General features: G+C 47.0%; 1 protein-coding gene across 1 annotated transcript in view; it reads right to left on the minus strand.

Annotated features, from left to right (window-relative positions):
- LOC143366730 (LON peptidase N-terminal domain and RING finger protein 3) overlaps positions 1-14,086 on the minus strand; it is a 51,850-nt gene extending 37,764 nt beyond the window's left edge. Inside the window, exon 1 of the mRNA XM_076808050.1 lies at positions 12,375-14,086. Within this exon, the coding sequence (XP_076664165.1) occupies positions 12,375-12,945 (571 nt within the window). The 5' untranslated portion in view covers positions 12,946-14,086. The remainder of the gene's footprint in view (positions 1-12,374) is intronic.
- Between the last annotated feature and the right edge of the window lie 9,385 nt (positions 14,087-23,471).

Here is a 23,471-nt window from a genome sequence, read left to right on the forward strand (position 1 = left end):
TTGTGGGCCATCGTGCGACCAGTAGAGAACCTTACGCAGGGTGCAACCGCACCAACGAAATTAAGATGTCGCAAAAAGAGGTGGAAGTCTCTAGGGAGATCAGTCGCGTTCCCAGGACATTTATTGCTAAAACAATTCGCGTACAGCTCACGAATTCCCTGGCACGAAACTCCATTTGTTCTCGCATGTCACACACAACAATAGTATTTACAGCAGACTGTAACCTGGATTGCATCGCGCGTGCATGCACATTCCCCGTTGCACGTTACAATCAGAGCAGAATTCGAACGGACATAGGCTAACAAACGGTCCCCTCTTGGACACTGGTGTACAAACAACCCCACGGCGCATAACAATGAATTTCTCCTGACTAACCGAGACCTTCGACCGTAGGGCGCTACCGAGTATATCGATCCGCGGAAACAGTTTCGCGACGAACCTTGGGGAGAAATTCACCCTTGCTTCGTGTATTCTTTTTATCTAATATCTTCGCGTGCGTCAGACGCCCCTTATGGATTTCAATTCTGTTCTTTTAGAAGTTCTGTTCTTTAGAAGTATTGTTCATCACTTTAGAGTTCTGTTCTTTAGAAGTATTGTTCATCACTTTAGAGTTCTGTTCTTTAGAAGTATTGTTCATCACTTTAGAGTTCTGTTTTTTAGAAGTATTGTTCATCACTTTAGAGTGATGAACAATACTTCTAAAGAACAGAACTTCTAAAAGAACAGAATTGAAATCCATAAGGGAAGTTTAACGCACGCGACTTTAGAGTGATGAACAATAAAGCATCGATCAGCTGTTACAATGTAAAGCACAATAAAGTAGGTAATTTTGTGAAAGGCCAAAGGATCTCGGTCAAAAAGATACACCTGTATACCTTATGTTACGCAATAATCGGCTTTAGAGTTTTCTGAAGTTTGGTCACAGGTATTCGGCATCGACGGACGTAACGCTTCTAATGTCCAAGGAAGGTTGACAGACACAGTGGTGTGCGCGGATCTCTCCCACGGGGTTTGCCCGCGTGGACGTGCCGAGAGACAGCCCCCGCGGCTTCGATAAGCGCGTCACGCTCGGTCGGGATCGCGGTATCGCGGATCCGCGAGCGAGCGCCTTTCGATTATATAATTATGCCGAACGAAATTAATCCGTCGGTGGCACACGCGATTCGTGTCAAGGCGAGAGTAGCCGCGATGCTTTCCCGCTGCTATCGAGGTGCCGCGTTCGCGCGAAAGCGTCCGCGGAGAATCGACCGCCCCCTGTTCCGGCAATTAACCGTGAAAACGCCGATCTCCAGGAAGCTGAACGCGCGAAACGCGGCTGCAGCTGGCTCCGACGAAGAATGAAATTCCCCGGCGGTTGTCTTAATATATATCTATTAAATATATCGACGTTACCGTGGCACTTGTTTAAATAAAATTTTAACTGCGCGGCAAACAATATTTATTTGTTTTTCTTCTTTTTATTTTTTCTCGTTCTTGTACGCATGCCACTGTTTTTCTTTATTGTACAAATTGAGCTTGTCCCGTAATAAAAAAAAAAGAAAAAAAATATATCTGCAGCACGATGTGTGGTAGGCATGGAAGATTAAAACGGCAAAATAGTAGAACCGTGAAAACTGTAGGTACAACGAAGAAAGTGGCGCGAGAAATAATAGCGAAAGTGCGCGAAGAAAACTCCTGAAATGATGGAGCAGAGTGAAACACCAACACGCCATAGTTTCGAGACACGGTATCGATTAAATGTACGATAATGGGAGATAATGGAAGCAAGTAGGTGGTGGGTCGTATTTGCATACGTATTTTATGAACGATGTCGCAAGGTGCGATAGAACGTTGACTTGATCAATCGTACATGAAACGCGTTCTCCCGATAGCGACGGTTCTAGAGGTATACAGATAGTTACAGCAATACTGTGCCCACCGATCGCGATGCTTCCAGATAGATGTAGCCTTTTCTGGATTCTCGCAGCTGGTTTAGCGAATAAACCCGCGTACATTCTAGCCGATGTCGATCGTTATCCGTCTCCCGAGGATATTTCTGAGCCAGTGAATAGCGAGCGCGCAGACTGCGCGGCTGCCGACGCGTTTGCCGTGCTCCGACAGGGATAAACACCATCGACGAGTGGTGAATAAAATTTTCCACAGCCTCCTCCGCGTTCACTGCGAGAACACCTACCACTTTCATCCCCCCATTTCGATTGCTCCCGTCGGCAATGATCACCGGTATCGTTAGACACGACGGTAATACCAGAAAGTTTCACTGCTACGTGCAACACCGCGCATCGGCGCGGCTCGAGCTCGCTCGAGCTCGCGGATCGCAACGAAAACAATATGTAGGTAAAGGAAGCACAAGGGGCAGGGGGGGAAAGAATCAGCGATATTCCAATTGCAACCGCGTGAAAAGAGGGAGACAAGCAGAGCTTCGATTGATGGATGGATACCGTCGTCGCAGCGGAATCGAGGCCGCGGCCTACTTTCGACCACGGAATCTCAACGGAGAGCATCGCGGCGTCCCGGATCTCTTTCCTCCGATCGCTGCTTCTCCATCGAAGTCCATTAATACAGAAATAAACCACGATTCGGCTGCGTGCCGACGATGGAGACCGCTGGATCGAATCGCTGGCAGTAAGCGTTTAGCAGCGACGCGGCAGAAAAACTACGACGAAGTTACGCGCAGCAGACGCGCTCCATGGGGAACGCGCTTCTCCTTAAGCGGCCGGGGAGAGCTTTCGACGATGATCGAGCGCGCGTGATTCGAAAATCGCGCGGGTCGGCACTTGGCGCGCCGGAATAATGCATAGGACGCGACGCGCGTCAAAGCGTGATCCACGCGCTAAAATATCGTATGCGACGCGTTAAGGGTTTACATAACGCTATTCGTAGCGACGTGACAAATTTATTGAGAAAACAAAATGAGTCAGGGAACACGCGTCGCCAGCTGAGCAACGGTAAGGAAGCGAAATCACGTTGCGATGGCCCTCAATCGCCACGATTCGGCGCTTTGTTGGTCGTGCATCGTTCGTTGCACGAGTGAAATTTCGATATGCAAGCACCACGCGTGGAAGGAAGATGAGTCTGGAAAGGGACTCTTTTCTGATCCTTCCTTTGTTGTGGTTTTAAATTCCATGGCTTCGGCAGAAGCTTCCTTTGCGAGCTGTTATTGGAGGGAGTGCGGAGTATTGTTTTAGAATTATGATGTGTTGTGTTGCAGATATACCGACAGGGGTGAGGTGAGAAATTCCATCGTGTGAGAAATGGGAGGAGAGCTGATTGCAATAGCTGTACGAATTGAATAGAGATGGGGGTTTTAATTCCGTTATATGATTGAGAAAGAACCCTTGGGCACGATGATTGATTGTAGAAGCTTAAAGGAGAGGACAGAGATCAATGATAGGGAGACGCACAAGAGGTTCATCAGATTAGGGTAGAATAGAAGTTAATTTTTAAATTGGAGCATGAAGCGCAATGTAATTTAAAATATTCTGTTGCGTGAACGCGGTAGTTAATTGCTTTCCCTCGTGTCAGGAATTGTATCTGGTTAAATATGGGAAGATTTCGAAGAAAGGTGATCGATGACGCATAATAATTTCAACAAATAGGACGCCGATTTGCAATCGTACGAAAATACCGCACGCTATAAGAAAAGAGCGTGCCGTTTCATCGGGTGAGATCGTATTTTCGTGTGCACTCGTACCGCCTTATATTTGAGCATGAAAATACGGTCTGACTCATTTGGTTTTCCTAATGAGATTGTCGTGATATCACGACAGATGTTATATAAGCTCCCCAGTGTGTCACTTCGATGGTAATTTCTTTTGTGGCGAAAACGACGCTCGCGCGAAGCTACGAGCGATTCAGGTTATCAATATTTATCAGCTTGGAGCACTCGTATGAAAAATACGAAATATGTTTAAAATGAAGCCACGGACTATCGAAAGACAGATGTTAGGCAGGGTGTTATAGAGTCGACTGAATTTGATCGAGATAATCAAGTGCTGGATATAAAACAGTGCTTGTAACTTGTAAGAAGATTCAATGTATATCGATCACAATTATGTACACTTCATTTCCCTCTTTAGCCACTTCAAACATACACCCTCTTACACCGATCTTGCTTTATACACTGAAAAACGATATCCCTAAATATATCTAGAAAAAGGTCCTCTCTCAATCTAAGTAGATTCAATTCAACATACAGTGACTCGCATTAATATTCGATCACTTTTTAAAATCGCATAACTTTTTTAGAATTGGTGCAAACAACTTGAGTTTTTTTGAGAAACTAGAAGGATTAGTTTGCTAAATGACGTATTTGGTCGTTTTGAAAAAAATGTATTTGACTCGGAATAGCGAAAAGAATAGTAAAGGTCGATTTTCAAACTATTTTTGTGAGCTTGTAATGAAAATTAAAAAAAAACCCGTTTGTAAAATCGCTGATGTCGGGAATTTTCGCGATTCTCGACCTTATTCTGCGATCTTTAAACGTTTGTAGCTCGGAGCAACGTTAACCGATTTTTATGAAATTTTAGGCGCGTATACAACTTACTGCAATCTACAAACGTTTTTTTTTAATTTTCATTACAAGCTTACAAAAAAAAGTTTAAAAATCGACCTCTACTATTCTTTTCGCTATTCCAACCAAATACATTTTTTTTTAAAACGACGAAACGCGTCAGTTAGCAAACTAATCCTTCCAGCTTCTGAAAAAAACTCAAGTTGTTTGGACCAATTCTAAAACAGTTATGCGATTTTAAAAAGTGTCCGAATATTAATGCGAGTCACTGTAATTCTACTTCACTTTTCAATCCACTCCACTCCTAAATGCAGCTCTGTAATACTAAAGTACGCCAACGACACAGTACCACCTGTGATTACTCAAGTAAACCTGCTGCCTGACGAACGGATAACTCATTCGTGCCTTGCGTCCGTTACACGACCACAGAATACATCCGTCCCTAGTAGCTCGCAGTTTCCGCGCGAAAAATTTTCGAGAAGAAGCGGACAACAGGGAAATGTTGCCGCGTTAGGCGATCCAGAAAAGCCTCGAAACTCTCGGCCATGGTTCGTCGCACCAGCACAAAGGATTAATATTTATAGACGAGACGAAGAGACACTCACGAAATTCGCTGTGCTCCCGTTTCCACTGGTGGAGGCTGGTCGGCCTCTGGGCTGATCGTGGCCCTGACACGATGTCGTTCCCGTTGCTCTCTTTGCGAATCACTTGAACACCACGGATGCGTCCTTGGGTCCGTGGCGGTCTTTAGAATTCGCGGCCACGTCCTCCCAGCTGCCTTTCCAACCGAGATAAAGGTAAGAAGGAGCAAAGCGTGCCGAATTTGGCAGGGGTCCATACGTGCGACGAACTCTCCAAGGCGTCTCGCGGCGCGGGAAAATTCGCTGGTGTACACACGCGCCGGCACAGGAAGGAGCGGCGCTTTCCAGGGGACCGAATTAACGTTGTGGAATTAGCACCGTGACAAAGTCACTTAATCCGCGACAACGTGGCTGTCTCTTGACTCGCCCTGACCTAGCTTTCCACCGACTGGAGTTTATCCGGCTAAGCTACGCACGTTTTCAGAGGAATACGAGTCCGCTTGGTAATCTTCGCCTGCTTTGTTCCCTGTGCAATGCCCCGGCGAGCTTATCCTAGTCCCTGAGTCATCGAACTTGATTCATCCACGAGATTATTTCCCTTCCCTTTGGCTTATCACCGATTGACTCCTTCGACATTCCTGAAAACGCCGCGCGTCTCCTCGATGCCAGTGATATTTTATAACAGCGCAATGCTCCAGTTCAGAGCGCTGCCACAAAGTTTGGCCGACAGTGGGACGGATCCTCAGGTATCCGTAAAATCTTCAGCTCCACCATCGCACGTATTCGTAGGTAGGTATGGTTATACCACCCAGGCTTCTCGGCAATTCTATCAACGGCGGAGAAGCAGACCGTAATAAAAATAGGTATCGTCTGGAAGCGTTGCTCGCGACACGGATCCAGGCGAAGAATGCGATTTTAGTCTCGAAGTCGAGAGACAAAGCGCGCTCCCGACGCGTATGGACAGTTTACCGAACAATGGCCAACGGAGAACGTACTCGTGTTTACTTTGCGCGTAACAAAGTCCGTGGAAACGGCGCAGTAATCCTGTAACGCTTATCACACACGATAAGAGAGGGAGCACATAGGGACCGAGAAGGAGAATGAACACACGATACACGGGGCCAGAAGAGTTCGATATTATTATTACATAACGCGGCTCGACGATCGACATACCTCCGAGGCAACGTGAAATTCCTTGGGTAGCCTAAGGAAAAGAACATTACAGCGTCCTTCGGTCCAATGCCAACAGATTTACTTTGCTTTTAAGAGCACGCGTGCTTTGGAGCACTTTAGGTGTGCACAACGGATCCTGCTAAGAGGAAAACGGAGAAAAGCTGTATTTACGTGGAAAATCGTACGATTCTCGAGATAAAGAGTTCGTAGAGACTTGACCCTTGAAAAACGATTACAACTGTCTACTCCCAAGGCAAATCAAGTGAAATTTTTTTCAGAATAATGGGGGCATTAAAAGGTTTCCAAAGGGAACTGTTCTTCTCCATCTATAATTACGATAATCTCCAATGTATGTGCATATTTCTTTTCCCTCGAAATTAATTGATTACATCATATCCCCAAATCGGAACTCTTTAGTAGTTTCTAATAAAGAATCCTCGATTCTGTGCAGCGAGAGATATAAACGCTGACGGCCTTGATTGCTACGAGAAAAATAATCTTTGCGCTCGGTTTTGACCTATAAAATGGTCCGACCACTGCCTCGAATATTAGACACCCCTTATCTCTCACGATAAAGCAGATAATTGGCCGCTTTTGTTTCTGGCGGGCCGGCCTGTATATCTGTTGGCATACCTAAATGCCAAAGTACTATCGGCATTGTTCCTCCGTGTGCCCTATATATCGCACGCTATTCCCGGGGCGCGTCGAAATTACGCGGCACTCCCTCGTGTTGGAAAAGTCCGCGCTTTTACCCCGGCGCTGGTTTCTGTCATCGAACGTGCCGCGACGCGTGCACACGCTATATAAAGTGCAGCTTGCACTCGAACGTTAATTATAGATCACTTTGCAGAAACGGGATACCGCGATTCGAAAATACGTGCGAGACAATGGTCAGGCCCGCGCGCGGGAAACGCTCCATCCAACGAAGCCGCCTCAGAATTCGCAATTAAGCTTCTTCCCTTTCCGATCGCGCCCGGCAGCTATCGATCGACCGAATCGCGGGCAGTGCAAGACAATGGTCAGCCGGGGGCTTTTGGAGCACGGGCTGCGAGGATGATTCTCAGGATTCGCAGCGCGGATGGTTTCTTTTAATTAGAATGCAATTCTTGCGGAACGTTAGTCCGTCGCGCGGTGCTTGCGCAAATGTAATTGCATTTTGCGAATGAAACTGGAGCGTAACGTGTTTACAGTGACTTCGAATGGCACTTTGGAAATTCAGAAGAATGATTGAGAATGGAGACACTTAATGAGTTACCGAACTTGATCCAATACAAATTGCATAATTAGACGGAGAGTAAAACGACCCTGGCCAATGACTCTCGAAGCAGACTTACACATTGTTTCCCTCCTGATCTCAGTTGGAGCGAGCCCGGCAAGGAATGGTTTTGAAGGGGAACGCGAGGAAATTAGAATTTGAAATGGGCGACTGCGTAACATTCTGGCAGAGTTGGTTTCGTTGCCGACGAAAGAGGAGAAGTTAAAGTTACCGGTAACCGGCTTAAAGACCAGGTGGACGGTGCAGGTGCAAACCCAGCAAAGAAACGATCGCGCTACGTGTTCGCAGATGGCTCATTCTCCAACTACGCCGGATTCGTTTTTGCTTCTTTAAATTTAGTTTCTGCGTCGCCGGGGCCTTACGTAATTTTGATACTCCCGACTGCACCGCTCCGTTACGGACAGAGTCCAGTATGGCCGTATCGATGCTCAGCGTCGCCATTAGCCCCTTACTCTATCTGGAGAATAAATTAAGAGCCCGTTATATCGCGCGGCTTGATTCGCTGCACGCCAAATATACCTGCGTGGAAAACTCCTTTCACATACGATGACATATTTCAAGCTTGACCCACGGCTGAAAATAATATCTGCATATTACTGCAGTGGTTCGTGCCGCGGCGATTGTTGGTCTGGCGATTTCTACTTGAGAAACAGTGATAACGCATTCGACGAAAAATTCTTTCGTTAAGTGAATCGTGGCGCGAATTCATCCCCGTTGCGCGGAACGATCGTATGCTAGTTTTCCCGGCGCGACACTTTTCGTTGAAATCCTGCTTCATCGAACGCCCGCGGATGATCTCCGCGACTTTTCTCACGGTGGTATTTCGCGATCACGGAGCGTCTCTTTCTGATACCAGTGGCAAACGATTACGGAGAACAATGACGCGTAGCCACGATAACACGTAAGCTTCGTGACTAATCGTCCTTGCCGGGATTGTCCTCGTTATCTTCGTCATCGTAGATTACGTTTTACGGAGAAGGTCCCGCGTTGTATTTCCACGTATGAAAATAAGATGCGCGCGATTAAAGCCTCGCGTTTCGTTATGGTCGTACCAAGGGAAACCGCGGCGATTTACGCTGAATTGAAACGGCACTGGAAGGAATGCCTTTCCACTTCGTGATCGCCAGGTGTAGCGCAGTCTCGTGTGTTTGAATTTTCTCGCCGTTCGCATTTGTTTGTCATCGGTATACTCGCGTTTATCGCTGTAAATAAACGTACGATCATCCACGCTCCTGCTGCTATGTATCATTCGACGCGCTCCACTCCAAGGAAGCAGTTTTTCACCGTTAATAATTAAACTTGAAACTGCGGCGAGCGTAGCATCGAATTTTCGAGCGGAGTAGAAGGCGACCAGGTGAGGTCATACAGTTCAACTGAAGGTTTCGTGACGGTTGGATTTGCCTGGCGACGAAACCTCCCTTGTTCTCAGGGCCGGGGGTTTTCCCAAACTTGTGCACGCGGTACGCGGTTCCTGCGATTCTGGAAGGAACGCGACCGTGGTGGGATTCGGTTAGAAGAACTCGTGTAGAGCGGTTGTTTGTTCGCCGCTCGATATTTTCTTCAAAGTTGTTTTTGGTGTTAAAATAAATCATATTTCTTTGTAGAGTTCATTAAGAAGTGTAATTTATTACCACCCTCGCGTCTCCCACCTCAAAAAATAATTAATATTAACACCCAAAGCCAAAAATCATCTTTCGTAATTCAATTCCATTGATATATCATATCAAACGCCGCAACGTCGTGGGTGAACAGCTACACCTAACACAAGCCCCTCGAAAAGCGGCGTCTAGTTAGTATCCCGCGGCGAATTCGTCAGGATTACCCTCTGATAGTGTCTGTAGGAACGTCCAACGAAAACGCGTTGGGAAAGTGGCGAGCGCTGACGTGTCCGAAGCCGACCAGTGGCACGTGCCACTGTGCGTTCGCTTGAATTTAACGCGCAAGCGATGCGCTAGATTTTCCGCGGCAAGGAGAGCGGAGGCTACGCGCGGAGTCGGAAAGTCTTCGTGGTCCTCTGTAGATGCACCGTGTCCCGCCGAATGGACCAGCGCGCGGAATAATCTCCGGCCTCCTGGTGCCTCGCCGTCTCTCTCTTCCTCGCCGCGGATCTCTCTCTTCTCCCTCTTTCTCGCGCGTCCCTCTCCTAACCGCTGTCTCCCGAAGCGTTATATAAGAACAGCCTCAGACTGGCCGTGAACTTACCGACGTTCGTCGTCTCCGAACGCAGCCGCCTCCCTTTCCACGCGAGCCCGTTCGGTGCACTCGGCATGCACCAAAGAGGGAGAGAAGGAATGCGATCGATTCAGTTGTTCTTTCCAGCGGGATCAGGGGAATCGCTTTACCTGCCGGCTGCAGCCTCGCTTTTATCTCCGCCGAGCACCGGGGGTCCTTGGAGCGTTCCTACGGTGCATCGCTGCTCGCCATCCTGCTGCTGTAGAAGCTTCGCTGGCTCTCAGAGGGGAAACGATGCACCGGAGGAGCGTCCGAGAGATTTATCTATCTCGTTGATCGGGGGATGGCGAGCTGGCATTATCCAGAATTTCCATTGAACGCTAAGTTATACCAGACGTAGCTTCGGAGCAGCTAATCAACTTGAAAACGACTTGAAGCGAAGTCGAGGCAGGCGTTACGTTTCAGAGCTCCAGGAGCCCCGCCGGTTCCTCAGAATCCGACTGTTCAAAGGAGTAGCGGGGTCGTAAATTCGCCAATAAATTATGAGAGACTTCAATGAAACCGTGGATTTGAAAAGGGGAAAGATTCTGCTCGCGAGACGATTCTGTCGCGAGGTCGAGGCGCCCGATGAACGCTGGGCAGCGTCATGGATTAAAAAATAGAAACGAGTTTTAAAGACGTTTCGACGTCTGGGAATCCGGACAAAGGAGCCTGTGCTGGGACTGCAACGAGGTCGTCAACCAGAGCTCGTTCGAGTTGGAGTGATTAAAAGCCATCCTTGATGGGCAGAGAAAGAGCAGACGCATTCGTGCTCGCGATACAAATGGCTGCGTGCGTAACAAAGCGCGGCGATTCGTGCGTCAAAACACCTTTCGATCCTCCTGAAACCTGCCGTAGTCGCGGGCAATCGCGAAAGGCTTGTTTCTATTTTAGAGCACCTTGACTGAAACTGTTCTTAAGACAGTTTGTGCGAAAACTTGGGAGGATCGAACTTAGGGCGGTATTCTCAGTCGCTGCTTATTCTTAAGCAAATGCTTAAGCATGCGGCATCCTCTACTAACCTAGTAGCTAGTAAAGGATGCCGAATGCTTGAGCATTTGCTTGAGAATAAGTAGCGACTGTGAATACCGCCCTTAGTCAACGCATTGTGCTTGAATTTTTGGTGTTTGTACTAATCTCACTTAAAGATACGTCGTCGCTTACTCGAATGGCCCTACCTTGCAATAAGCTTTCTAATACTCCGAAAGAAAGGAAGAGGTTTCAGTAATATTCGTTTGTCATTCTTCACGATGGGTTCCATCTCACGGGCTTCAACTTCGAAATTATATTTTCAGCGGTAACTGGATAATAGCCTGAATAAGTAAGGTGCTCCGAAATAATTGGAGGGTATATTCTTGCGAATGAACACGCTAAATTAGTCTACCCTTTATGGTCTTGAAATAAATGTTAAACACGCTCAATGGGAACAACAATATTGGCAATTACGTTGATAACCTCCAATCTCGCGATATACCTACGTTTCAGCCGTCTCGAGACTAAAATACTCAATGTTTCTCCTTTGTTCTCTTTCATTGAAAACATGCTTTTCGAAGCAAGAAGAGATCCAAGGAATGTTGAGAAAAAAAGAGTAAAAATAATCAACACTTGGAACTCACGAAATTCGAGGAATGAAGAGGCAGGAGGCACGATGCACATGTGTCTTTTTTTCGCGCGCCAAACGAAGAAAATCGACCGAGTGCATATTATTTGCAGTGATGTTTGTAAAAACATGAAACGCTGCAAAAAGTGTCGGCAACTGGCAGATAAAGCGGATAACATTATCGTGCCGTAGTAAACACTAACGTTTGAATGGAATATCATTCATGAAGTAGAACCTATTTTTTGCCAATTTAGAGTATCCGGATTATCGGGCTCGTAGTTCATCGGCGGCTAATTCGTTTGAAGCGATTGCGGTTTTTGTTTCTGCTGCCGCGGAACAATAAAGATTAATCGCTCGCGCGACGGGCTTGGATTTTTCGATCTTCGGAATCGGTACACCTATGCAAATTAATTCGATCTTCTGCGGTTCGTAACGTTTTCCGGATTCGTTGTTTCGTAATGTTCTTTATGTAACTACTACTTTGTAATCCCTGCCGAGAATTCAGAAGCTCGCGCACAAGTCTCCCATTTACGAATACGACATTTGGATACTTCGTTCAGCGAGGAGGCAAAGATAAGAACAATAAGTCGATTCACGGTAAGTACTACTAAGTACTAAATGGTGCATACGTCTCGGATATTCCCCCTTTCGCGGTGGCAAGAAAATCTCAACAAATGCAGTTTCTCGGGATGTTCCAAAAAATTCAATAATAAATTCTAGATCCTCCCGCCTAACTCGACCAGCCGACCGCTGTCGACTGAACGATAGTAAACTTGAATAAAATATTCTCAAAAGCTCCAGAAAGCTATCGCATAATCGCTTTTCATCTCAACGTGAAATCAGTAAAGGAACGAATGCATTTTGGGCGAGATAAGAGTGTCGCGAGAGGAATCGAGTGGCACTGCGAGTGAAAGAAGCAATCACGACGCAGTCTATGGTCCAGAAAGGGTAGAAACGAGCCGATTGACTTAATATCGTCCTTTCAGAGACGCGATAAGAGAAGAATTCTGATATCTCACTCACCGAGGTGAACAGCGATGTTGTACCTCTCGAGTGCTTGACCTAGGTGGCCCTCCTTCTTCAGGATGTCACCCTCGTGTCTCGCCCTGCTGGCCTCTGCCTCCCGCGGCCACCACTTTTCCACCAGCCTCTGCACCAGCACATTGGTTTCACCCACAGCGACGATCTTTTGCCCGCACACGCGACAATTTTTACTTGGCTCCACGCAATTCTTGCAATAGGTATGACCGCAGCTCGCGGTCACCGGCTGGCAGAGGGTCCCCTCGCACAAAGGACACGCGAAGGACGTTTCCATTTTCCTCCTGGAGCTGGTGGCGGTGGTCGCGGCCCCAGCTAGCTCCTCCAGGAGGGCATTGGCCAGGTGTTTAAGTCTCTCCGGTGGCACGGAGGCCACCGCCAGACACCTCGAGTAAACACCGATGGACTCCCTGACCCTGCCACACTTCGCCAACGAATCCGCGTAGCCCACGAGCACCTCGAAGCTCGGTGCTTGCTGCTTCAAGCTCCGTTCGTACATCTCCACGGCCAGGCGATAATTCCGCGAGGCGAACGCCTCCTTCGCCAGTTCGGTCATCTTTGTTGACAAACAGTCGAGCCCTCGAGGAACTTGCTGCTGGAGGTTCGCCCTGCTGTTCGTTCAGCAAGCGATGCGCTTCGCGGGGTAGCAATGATTCACGTGCGCACGCCGATCGCGGGGTAAACCGCGCGGCAGAGTCCGCTCGTCGACTTCTCCGAAACTTCGGAAGCTCCGTGCATCTTATCTCGCAGGCTAACACCGAAGAACAATCGCGGGATGCTTCACGTAAGAGCACAGGCGACTCGCAGGCGCATCGATCCCTTTTCCGTTTCGCAAACCGCGTCCGGATGAAAGGGAACACTTCACTTGCGACGGCCGGGGATGTGGATTAGTTTCGATGGCTGTTGACGCGGACAGTCGGTGCTCCGTCCGAAAAGTCGACTGGCCGTGCACGTTTGACAGTTGGCCGGCCACGCGGTACGATAGCTGACGGCGAGCACTACGGAAAGACGCTACGCGCGACACGACGGCTCACTGACGACTGCTGGCGCGCTTGTCACCGCTCGCTCGGGCCACTGTCAGAAACGTAAACCAACCGGGCAGCGAGAGGGGTGGCAGTAGCGGTGGTGGTGGTGGTGACGGCGACGGCGTCGGTGCAACGGTGGTGGCAAGCCGAACGGCGACGACAGCGCCTCGCCGCGGCGCACACACCTTCGGCTCCTCGCTGTTCCTACCTCGCCAGGCTGTTTCGCGATAGGAACAATCTACTGCCGCATCTACACGCTTCCACGTCCTACGTAGGCGTTCGCGTCGGTGTCGGACCACACCCCCTCCTGCGGAGTAACAGCCGAAGCGTCATCCTGCCACGACGAACATCCTCCCTTGGCCCGGGATCTTCACCCTTCGCTCCTTCGCACGCTATCAGGTCGCCGCTCTCTTTCAGATCACATATCGTTTTAACCTTCTTCGCCTCATACTCTCCGAGCAACCAGCTGCGGCTCGGACGAACTCAATGTCCCCTGGCGATATTGATAGCCTCCACTGCTACGCGTTGTCAGCCCTTCAGCTTCGATATCCCTCGATGTGTAATCATCACCGAGATACGCATCGCAGAATCTTCCGAGAGTACACCCTTGTTCTCCGCTGATTGGTCCAAGTCCCGTTCATCTCGCGGACGACATCATCGGGGAGTATCAACAGGCTCCGCTGAGCCGCGTCTCGGCGCTGGTCGATGGTATCGAGCGTCGTCGCCCGTCCGCGCGTCCTGACGCGAGCTACCCGCGCTTCTTCGACGTGGCCAGCAGCCGAGCCGCCCTTGAAATAGAAATCAAGCAACGTCGTCGGATAGCGGGCACGTAAACTTCCACGAAAATTACGGCAAACAGGTTGGACCGTGCCAAGCGACCGATCGGTCGTGAGAGGGGTGGAGGACCGTTTAACCGGGACACTTGTTGTTTGCTGGTCGGTTATCTTCGCCCGATCGTAGGCAGTGCGCGTACCCAGAGTCGCGGATAGGGACGCGGTTTGTTCGCAACGAAACGACGAAACGGGTGGCGTCTGGCGCGAGGAACTCGCGCACGAAACGGCGGGACGCGCGGCTACGGAAAAGCTTACATAAAGAGCGTCGCGTCAGTGCAGAAAACGTGGCGGGAGCGAGCCGAGTTTCGATTGGATCAATTATTCCACGGGCGAGCCTCGGCTCTCCGGGCTCTAGGAATCTTACTGGGCATGAGCAGTAACGTTGCTTGGTCTACGTCGCGGTATTCCGTTTTACCCGGCACCGACCTGCGTGCGCTGCCCCCTCGGTGTATGCCGTGCGTGAGCCGGAGCGTACACCAGACGCGCCCGCTCGTTTACGCAGACGCACTCCAAACGCACTTCGATACACCGGCCACGTTTGCGCGATGCAACCGACGCACTCCCGCGCTCGTCAGCGTTGCGAGCCCTACGGGCGAGATCGTTGAAAGCGCGCGCTCCCGTGTCCTCGGTGGAACAAGCGTGCAGCGAGCTACTTGGCAGTCGGGCACTGAGTTTGGAATTACTTCAAGCGCGCCAGGACCAGTGGCGGATTCAGGAGCCTTTCTTGGAGGGGGCGAAATATGTAAAAGTACATAAGTACATTTTTTAATCTTCTTTTACAGGATTTAAAAGTTCCTTGTAATTTATATTTTAATATCTCTATCTGATACTATAACCTAAATAATTACATTCGCATTAATTATTTATACAGAATAGTACACAGTGTCGTAATATTTTTATTTTAGTACTCTTGGGAGGGGGGGGGGGGCGATCGCCCCTATCGCCCTACTCTGGATCCGCCCTTGGTCAGGACAGATTCGAATACTTCTCAATATCTCGCGATCCTCGAAATTAAGGAACAATTAATTTCATTAAGAATGTCTCGTCCCTGCTTGGAGCACGCTTGACTGTGTAACCCTTTAACATTCTACGTCGCGACTACTTGCGAAATTTGTCACTCCCCCAGCAATTCCATCGTGATTCGTATCGTCATAAAGGAACGTAACGTGATAGAGCAATAGTAATGTTATTATTATTATTATTATTATTATTAACGGGAAACCTTTTAGTGTACAGAGATACAAAATTATTATCATTACTACATAGAAAGATAAAAATAAGAGAAAGTTATAAAATATATATATAAAATAATAACATAAAATAAAATAATATAATATAAAATAAAATAACAAAGATAAATTAAGTTGAGATAATAATAGATAATAAAAACATAACATAACATAAACTTTTTAAATACTACTAATAATACATATAGCAGTCCGCCTGTTTATGCCTAATCACGGAGCAAGAGAAAATGTTATTCGATTCTACGAAGAATCGTAAACCCCTGTTCAACCGCATTCTTTAATGCAATCGCGTGTCGTACATGAAACGATCAGCGTTTTTCTTGTAGCGATAAAACGGATGTCCCGTACGCCTACCTACTTACGCGATGATTAATTTCTTTATTAATTTCTACATCGCTTTATTACACGAGCCCCGCGTCTCTCGTAAATGAATTTTCATGTCGACGCGATTACCGCTCTCCGCGTGGGCGGCTTCTTTCATCCGTTTTCGCGATCACTCACGGCCTAAGGCGCGGCACGCTCCGCTCGTCGGGCCCGAGATATTTCATCGCCGGGATATCGCCTGATTACGAGGGATTCTATTATTTAGCATCGCGCGGTCAGCCAGGCACCTGGTCAGCGTGAAACAGTATCCGGAGGAGTTGTCAACATGGTTGCACGCGACAATTTACGGGTGCACCATCTGCCACGCTTGTGTGCTCGTTAACTTGCGTAACGCTGTTTGCGTATATTTCAAAGTTTTGTGGGAAATGACGTTGCGGCTCGGATATGTGGCAAATAAATATCAATAATCGTTTAACGTGAAAGACAAACGTTTACGTCACCGTTCGCGGAAATGCACGCGAAATCCCGCCCTGCTCGCGGGGAAATTTAGCAGACGTCTCACCGTTTCGGGGATTCAGGCTCGTTAATTCAGAATTTAGCGAATCCGTATCGCGATAAATATCGCACCGCCCGCGAACGTCTCGAATTCGAGGTGCAACTCCGCGATTTATCTGATCACTCGGCACTTTTTAATCTGTCTGCAAAAAAAGACGCGCAGAGCCAAGTATCGTTTACGTTCAATCACCTTGAGCTTCGTCTCGATAGGAAATTGATAAACTTGATCAATCACCGATTAAAAGAAATAACGATCCGCCGATGTTTTTTTGCGACGCTCCTCGAATAAACAGGTAGTCCTTCCTACTCGTCGAGAGTCTTGCCGCGATAAATTCATCCCCATCCAGCGCGAGACGTTTCCGTTTTATGGCACAGAGTATCCACGATCCGCCTCGATCAATTCCAGAGCGAACAGTTTATTGCATCGTTCCACTTCTGGGCTCATCAATGCTCTAACAAGGAAAGCTCTAACCGTGTACCTCTGCTCGTAACTTACAAGCGTAATTGCGCTTAATGAATCCTGGTCTCGTATAATACCCACTTTTCCTACGCTCGTAAACACCGTCGCAAGGTTCGAGCGACGCGAAATGCCAGAACAAAGAAACGCTCAATTTTCTCTCGTAAAAATTCGCAACCGTAGCCTCGCTAACCCTAATTGACTTCATTCCCTCGCGCTTTTCGCTGGCGCGATATCACGTCACCGGCCACTTTCGTCCCGTCGACGATCTGACGCGAGCGAGCGTGCTTCGGGAGCAGGTACGAAATCGGCACCTGGCATCGAGCAGCATCCTCGTATAGCAGCGTGGATCGACCGATCGATCGTCGTTGATTTTGCCGGTAGAACGTAAACCGCGATACCCGGCGTCTGGCTAGACAGCGAGAAGCCAGCGGTCAGCTGAAAGGTGGCGGGGAACTTCGAAAAACGGAATACTTAATCCCTATCTGCATGTACGCATTTATCAGGCGGCTTACGTAAGGTATTTGTGTCGTACAAAGAGTCACCTTTGCCGATCGCAAAACAAATTGTTAATCATCGAAATACGGCGTATCTTGGCGTTACGTAAATGGTTTACGCACGGCAGACACCCGCGCGCAGACGTAGCGAGCCGCTATGCCCGCTTCTTTTGCCGGCATTCTAGAAGGACGACGAATTTTATTATGCGACGCGCGCCACCGCCGGGCGGGCAGGGAATGTATCTCTGCTGCCAGAAATCGTAGCCCATGTTTGCAGACGTCGGCCACGCGAGAGCAAATCTACGGTTACATCACTCGATCTCCCTCGCCGGCTTTCGCGGGCGCGGCGCCTCTCGGCGTCACGAAACTCGTGGAAAATGCCTGCGATCGATACTTGGCGGAGTGATCTTTGAAGGATCGGCTCGGGGTGTCAAAATGATTTCGGTGCTTTCTTTCCGACAGGAGTGACGGCATCGTGTCGTGTCTGGGCTGGAAGCTGCGCAAAGGTGATTGCGTTCGGCTGATGGGACCGTAGACTTTCGCAAACAATGTTCTTGATCTTGTAGATTATTATACTTTCCCAAGCGCATTGATCGCGTTCCAAGAACCGTTATCGAAAATGTTTATTATCGTCTGCGAGGAACGTGTTTCCAGTTTATTTTGTTGACTTCGTTGCGTCAACTGTTAGAGAGGCTGCAGTAGCTCCAAAATGTTAGAAGGAAGGGAACTACGAATAAATTGAGTGCGAAGCGGACTGCCTCTTCTTTTGATATAAAAAATTCAACGACTCTTCGATTCGTCTACGCCCCGCCTGTACATACCTACTCCGATTTTCCTTCTCTTCTCGAAGCGGCGAGTTCAATCGCATCGGCGAGCCGTGTAAAAATAATGGCGTCGCACGATTGCGGTATCAGTATTTGTTTAATTAGGAGCGGCGACGGTCCCCCGAGCAAACGATTTTTCTCCCAGCTCGCCTTTTTCCCAGCCCAGCCGACCCTCTGACATAACTCGCGCGGGAGCCAGATCGTTTGCGCGACCCATCGGATTTCGCAATTGTGCCAACGGTGCGAACGGCACGCTCGATCGTTCCGCGATTTATGGAATACCGTGGCCGGGAACTAGATTCGTCGTCGGTAGTTCTCAGGGCACGCGGGATGAGTAGTGATGGCCACAAGACACGCCGAGGCATCTCGAACGCGTGACGCGAGTCACGAATCGCTTTGGGTATTCTTGGAAACTTGGGCACAGTGTCTTTCAAGTATTCGATGTTTTGAATATTTTGATAGGCTTCAACTGATCAGCTGTTATTGTATTGATTACACAAGAGGCATAGGGTAAGTGTCCCAATTACTGCCAGCGTCCCTATTACTGCCACTTCGTTTATTTTACTTAATAAACACGCAACGTATAAAGAATAGTGTAAAAAAGAATTTATCATAAATTTCGGACTGTTCTTATTATTATTATTATAGTACATTCTTTACACGTCTATTCTTCATACGTTATGTTTTTTTTAAAGTGAAATGAATAAAGTGGCAGTAATAGGGACACTGACAGTAAATGGGACATCTGCCTAGGTTCAGTAGCAGAAATTTAAATAAGATTCGGCTGTCGCACAAGCAGGAGCCGTATATAGTCTTCTGCCTATCCAAAACTTCACTTTGTTAATTTAAAATCGCCTTCGGTTTTTATATAAAGATATACAAATACCTGCAGTTAATAATCAATTTCATTTTCAAGGTTCTAGGGCGAGTATTTCAACGCTTCTGAAGAAAGAGTACAAGCTTTCAGGGTACGCAAGTGTTTCTCCGACTTTTAATAATTTTTTATTTGAAGTAGTATGAATTGTTCGAAAATGTTGGAGCGAGAGGTACGAACGGCTGTCACTAGATGAGAGTGTGCCTCCCCCCCTCCCCCCTGAAGCAGATACTTTCGGGACGAGGTTGCAACACTTGGCAAAAATGTGGCCAGAACCGCTCGTCGCTGGAGGACTATGTTTGGAGGCGTTACATAAAAGTCTCCTCCGCCAGCCGATCTATCACGAGGGGACCTTATTAGATCAACCATGGAAAGCCATCCGCTATAAAATCGCTGGCAACCAGATACGATGTTTCGCCGTTGGAATCAGACGCGTCGCTGATGTTGCGTTTTTGCATACCGATTTCACGTAATCGATATCATCCACGATTTCCTGTTATTTATTGCTCCATTGCCAGGCCTCGTGTGCTTCAATTCTCTTACCAATTATCAACCGCCACTGACAAGGGAAGATCCCGCACCCGAAAGTTAAAAAAAAAATTCTGAAACTTCGTCAATATGTAGGGGATTTCCTCCTGATTATAACGCAATTTCTGTTTGCTGCCCAAATTCACTCGAAACGGGTGAAATTAACCCCTAAAAATTCGGCTATTTTCCGATTTTGTGTTATAACTCGCGAAATGTAAGAGATAGGGAAAAATGTTTCAAGACAAAAGTTACTTCTTTTAATTAAATCTATCATTTGGCAAAAAAAGTTTATTTTACAGTTCACGAGTTGTCACACAAAATTGGAAAATAACCGGATTCTCAGGGGTCAATTACACCCCATTAGAGTGCATTTGGGCAGCAAAGAAAAATTGCGTCGTAATCAGGGTGAAATTCCCTACATAATCACAAAGGTCCAGAATTTTTTGAATTTCCGGGTTCGGGATGTTCCCTTGTGAGTTACCCTACACTGGGGATCCTTATCCCAGCAGTCATCCCCTGTTATTGGAAATTTGTAGGCGACAGGTATCGAACAACTGATAGAACATCCTCCTGTTATCTTTCCAAAGCTCAGAACTTGACGTCTCTCAGTAGCTCGGGAAAAAACGTGAGAATATTTTGCCGCTTTGGAAGTACATAAATGTAACAGTAGAGTACACTTACAATTAGAATAAACCAGCGCAACACTGTGTGGCTTCGAGAAACAAGTGTCAAGTGAAGTTACTTGCGTTAGCAATTCACGCTTCCGTACGTGTTTCTATCAAAACTCTGCTTCTATAAAGATCGGGGAGTATTTTCATTTTTCGGATGATCCCTAGGCCCGCATAGATCACGGCTAATTGCGCATGCCACCGCAGGCTGAATCGACAATAACGACGTTGCGTCGGGAAATTGTAATGACGCGGCAAGTTCAACGACTATATAACTCGTTTTATCGCCGCCTGACGTTCCGACGCTCGGTTCTCTTTTTTTTTTCCAGTCACGTTCGAGGAAAATCGCGCGAATCGTTCACGCCGCAGAGAGCGCAGCGTCGATCGAATAATCGAGGATAAAGCGGCGCGATTAAAAATAAAAACGGCCTCTCCCGGTAAACACCAGGCAAGTTTTATGTAATGAATGAACGAGTGAATTAACCGAGCAGCGACGAGCAGGGAGGATTGAGTTTATGGGCTGCGGTGATAGGACGGCTCGCGCCGAGTCGCCTCCCTGTCCGCGCCAGGAGCTTTCAGCCGTATTTGAGCCGCGAGTCGACGCCGTCAAGTTTTATTCCTGCCGCGGTAAACAATTTGTTTTGCTGGGATACCTCGGCGGATTCTGTGCTCATCGGTGCTTCTTACGTAACATTTTCGATAGGACTCGCGCCTTGCGAGAGTGCGTCACGCCCCATCGGTGCTCGCGATATTGGCCATGGACGGAATACGTGATTCCAAGGATCGCAGAGTGTAGAACAAGGTACGGCGAGGTAGAGCAAAGTAACGCGAAGTGGAGCGAAGTAGAACGGGATACAGTGAGTTGCACGAAGTGGAAGGTAGAGTCAGGTACAGCAAGTAGATCCGTGGAGTATGTAGATTATTATTTTTATTATTATTAACGGGAAAGCCTTTAGTGTACAGAGATACAAAATTATTACCATTATTACATAGAAAGATAAAAATAAGAGAAAGTTATAAAATATGTATATAAAATAATAGCATAAAATAAAATAAAATAATATAATATAAAATAAAATAACAAAGATAAAAATGCCTAATCCCGGACAATGGGAATGTGTAATTAAATGAAGAGATTACTAGGTCTGGGTTCAATCGCTTCAACTGGGAAAGAGGAGTAGCGCAACAATTTCCAGAATAATATCAAATTATCCTAGAGATTGGTAACCGATAAGGACACGCGACGACGCGCACACTTCTAATCGTTTAATTCCAGACGGAACGTGTTTTCCATGAAAATTAACGCAGTCGTGTGACGTAAGAGTGTATATAGATAGGTACATCGAATGCTTTAGTCGAGAACCTGATGATTCGCGAAGCTTTGATCGTTCAGGAGTTCTGAACATTCGCGAAACATTCCCAGGTTTCTGTGTCACGGTAAGAACAATAAGGCAGGGCGAATTTAAAAGATACTTGGCGACGAATGTTATCTCTTAAATATTGAAATGTTAAAACGTTACGCGGCAATAAATGCCAACGAATGTTAATCGTGGAACCGAATAAATTTCGACGAAGTCGGTGGCAAATAATACGGAATGTCGCGCATCTAAAGTACTGCTTAGCGCCATGTAGATTGCAGCCTGAATCACCATTGACGCCAGTTAAAAACAAAAATTAAAAAAAAAAACAGAAAAACCGCGGGGTTTGAGGCCAAATGCCTGTGTAACTTTCGCCGGCCAAGTAATTAATTATCAAGGATGCGAAGACTGTTTACGAAATAGCCGGCCTGTCTAATTATAAATTGCGCTCGGACGATATTTCTGTAGGAACTTATGCGTCTCTACAATTTCGCATAACGTTGCATCAAACCGCGAACGCCATTGTGCGTATAAATCGCGAGTTCAGTGCTAAGATTAAGTCTATTTTATTAAACAATATCAGCTACTCGCGAAGCAGACATTTCCATTTTCGGGTCCGGTCAAAAGATTATTCGCGACATTTCTAAAATTCTCGCGAGGTGTACCCTCGCAAAAAAAAAATGTAGAAGAAACGTAGGAGATTTAATTGCTTGGGATCACTCGAAGAGTTCATTCGTAATCTGTGGCGAATCGTGCACTGTGATTGACCGTTTTGCACGATTATCGCGCAGTGAAATAACCAGAAACACACATCGATGCCAATTTCGCGAATGATATCTTATATAAGAGAATCAGTTTTTGTCGGATGATTCTCGATTTCGCGTTATATCGTCAGCGTTACTTTTGTACACTTAAACTGCATGTTTATAGACGTTTAATGGCTTCGATAAACCTTTATGTAATGACTAGAGTGCTCGAGCGAGGAGCATGAGGTCCGTGCTTCAACTTCGCGAGCTGCTAGCTAAATATTCATTATTCGCCCCTTTGTACATCGAAAATAACCGTAACTGCGACTACTTTCGATAGTGGTTCTGGATCTAGTAGGCATGCGCATGAATAATGTGCATGCAAGCGCGTAGTGTAACAAGATGAATAGTCACATTGTAAATATTATATGGCGATGCTAGTAATCTGTGTTAATTGATTCATCATTATATAATCCCCGAGTTATTTTTCATACGGATTGGCTTATATCGCAGCGCAAAGACAAATAGGCATACTCCACGATAAGTATTCTCTTCTCTAACATGTTTTCATAATCGTGTTCTGGCGTTAGTCAATTTCAATGTTCCTGTACGTGCTACTAGGCGAACACCCCTTTTCAAATCTCCGGACTACTCCTCCTGGGCTGGGCACGCTGATACCCTGCGTAGAATAAGCGGTCTCGCTAACAGTTGTCCTGCGAATATTGATTTCTTTGCTGATCCCCTCTCTAGTTTTAAGTCTAATCTTCAAAGGGCCCTGGTTTTCCGATGGCATTATATAGATGTACATAGATCTGCACGGTGATTTCTTTGTATACTAGTACCCTAATCCTTTGTCACTTTTACGCAGCCTTTATTGCTTGAGTTACACACGAGGTTGGTTGCTCTGGCTGTGCTAATTAATGTAATTAATGTATTGATACACTTTGTCTTAATGGGCTTGTCCCGTAAATAAATATATTATTATTACTATTACTATTATAATTACGCATCGAAAAGGTTCTTATTTTACCATCGTTGTTAAACAACACCAGTATAATCAGAACACCTTTGAAGACCCTGCTAGAAATTCCTATCGCCTCCTCTTCCTAACTCCCAATCAACCCCCGACTTTGGTAAGGAGGAAAC

This window comes from Andrena cerasifolii, chromosome 3 (genome assembly GCF_050908995.1).
Source record: "Andrena cerasifolii isolate SP2316 chromosome 3, iyAndCera1_principal, whole genome shotgun sequence".
NCBI lineage: Eukaryota > Metazoa > Arthropoda > Insecta > Hymenoptera > Andrenidae > Andrena > Andrena cerasifolii.